This window comes from Chiloscyllium plagiosum, chromosome 11, assembly GCF_004010195.1.
Source record: "Chiloscyllium plagiosum isolate BGI_BamShark_2017 chromosome 11, ASM401019v2, whole genome shotgun sequence".
NCBI lineage: Eukaryota > Metazoa > Chordata > Chondrichthyes > Orectolobiformes > Hemiscylliidae > Chiloscyllium > Chiloscyllium plagiosum.
In genome coordinates, this window is record NC_057720.1 from 30,251,244 (window position 1) to 30,253,087 (window position 1,844).

Here is a 1,844-nt window from a genome sequence, read left to right on the forward strand (position 1 = left end):
AGTTCATCCCTTGTGGTTGGAGGGTTCCTAGGCTTAAGATGAGGCGCTCTTCCTCCAACCGTCGTGTTGCTATGGTCTGGCGATGGAGGAGTCCAAGGACCTGCATGTCCTTGGTGGAGTGGGAGGGGGAGTTGAAGTGTTGAGCCACAGGGTGGTTGGGTTGGTTGGTCCGGGTGTCCCAGAGGTATTCTCTGAAACGTTCCACAAACCTCCTACGCCCCTCCCCCAAGTCCCTCCTCCCTACCTTTTATCTTAGCCTGCTGGACACACTTTCCTCATTCCTGAAGAAGGGCTCATGCCCGAAACGTCGTTTCTCCTGCTCCTTGGATGCTGCTTGACCTGCTGCGCTTTTCCAGCAACACATTTTCAGCAGTATTCCAGAGAACCAGGTTAATGCTTTGGCAACATGGTCCTATAATGGCAGCCAGTCGCTGTTACAAAATGTTATTCGAGATTTACAATCTCCACAAAGATACATACACATGCAAGCTCCAAAAGCATGATCTAAAAGATAGTATTTTCCCAAAGAGTATACATAATCTGAAAACCAAAGGATATTTGAAGACCATGTTGTGTGCGACTTCTAGTGACTGCCAATATTCATCAGGAACGAAACTCGTTTGGACCAGAAAGCAGTTCACTATCCTTAAAACGATACTGAACATAGTTAAATAGGAGTCCGGACCGAATAATCCTAAACTTAACAAAACAAAAATGATAATTACAAAACCATTGAAGCAGCAGCAGCAAAAGATTTTGGTGGCTCCAAATATCACTTGTAATTTTTTTGAAGTGTCACATTAAACACATTTTATTGATTAAATGTTACATATTAAGAAAAAGAACCTTATATTATACTTGTATAAAAATAACAGAACATTTCTGCACACAGGTGATTGGTGATAGGTGCATTTTCCCAAGTGCATCAAAAGAGAGGACAATGACTTGGAGCTCTGTAGATCATTTCCGTATCTGTGGGCAATTTGCTGAAAGAGATCAATGATGAAATCTTGGAAAAAGTGCACCCAGTTTACATATCTTTGGAAACTCCCATAAATGAAAGCAGAACATAAATAGCAAAATTCATTATCTTTTCCTGGCTCAGCCTTTGGCCAAGTGAAGAGAGCATTTGAGGATCAGAGTCTCAAAACCAAAACTAATGTCCTTATTTAATGGACAGCTATGATCTTATATCCTTCAGATACTTGGACAATCTGTAGTGGTTACCTCAAAACAGCAGAGAAGTACCATCTATAACACCAGTGCAAGATTTCCCAAATATAACGCCAGGAAAAGCTGCACAACAGTCACATCCTCCCCCAAGCAGTGTTGCGAATCATTTAGAATGAGCTATGGTGGGTGAGACATCTGGTCCTATGCCTGCCAACAGACTAAAGAAGCAACTACTCTATTTAGAAATCAATTGCAGGGGTCGCCCCAGAGAAAAGTAGAAATGTTTTAGGAAGTCTTCAAAGCATCACTGACCAGGCTGTGCTTCCCTGCCAACATATTGCAGTCTCTGGCTTATGACCAAACAAGCATATTATGGAGACATGGGTAGAACAGGGACAAGATTGACTGTTGCAGGTCCCAGGGTTTAAATGTTTTAGTAGGATCAGAGGTGGGGGTAAAAGAGAGGGAGGTGTGGCATTGCTTGTCAAAGATAGTATTACAGCTGCGGAAAGGACGATGGATGAAGACTCGCCATCTGAGGTAGTTTGGGCTGAGGTTAGGAATAGGAAAGGTGAGCTCACCCTGTTAGGAGTTTTTTACAGGCCTCCTAATAGTCCTAGAAACGTAGAAGAAAGGATTGCAAGGATGATTCAAGAGAAGAATGAAAGTAA

The 1,844-nt window shown here is 42.6% G+C and overlaps 1 protein-coding gene across 2 annotated transcripts in view; it reads right to left on the reverse strand.

Annotated features, from left to right (window-relative positions):
- pigb (phosphatidylinositol glycan anchor biosynthesis, class B) overlaps positions 1 to 1,844 on the reverse strand; it is a 35,045-nt gene that overhangs the window by 27,068 nt on the left and 6,133 nt on the right. The window contains exon 2 of one of the 2 annotated variants that reach the window (XM_043698989.1): positions 559 to 694. In XM_043698989.1, coding sequence (XP_043554924.1) covers positions 559 to 694 — 136 coding nt within the window. Of the gene's footprint in view, positions 1 to 558; positions 700 to 1,844 lie in introns of both variants that reach the window. The other variant, XM_043698990.1, reaches the window with a different exon arrangement.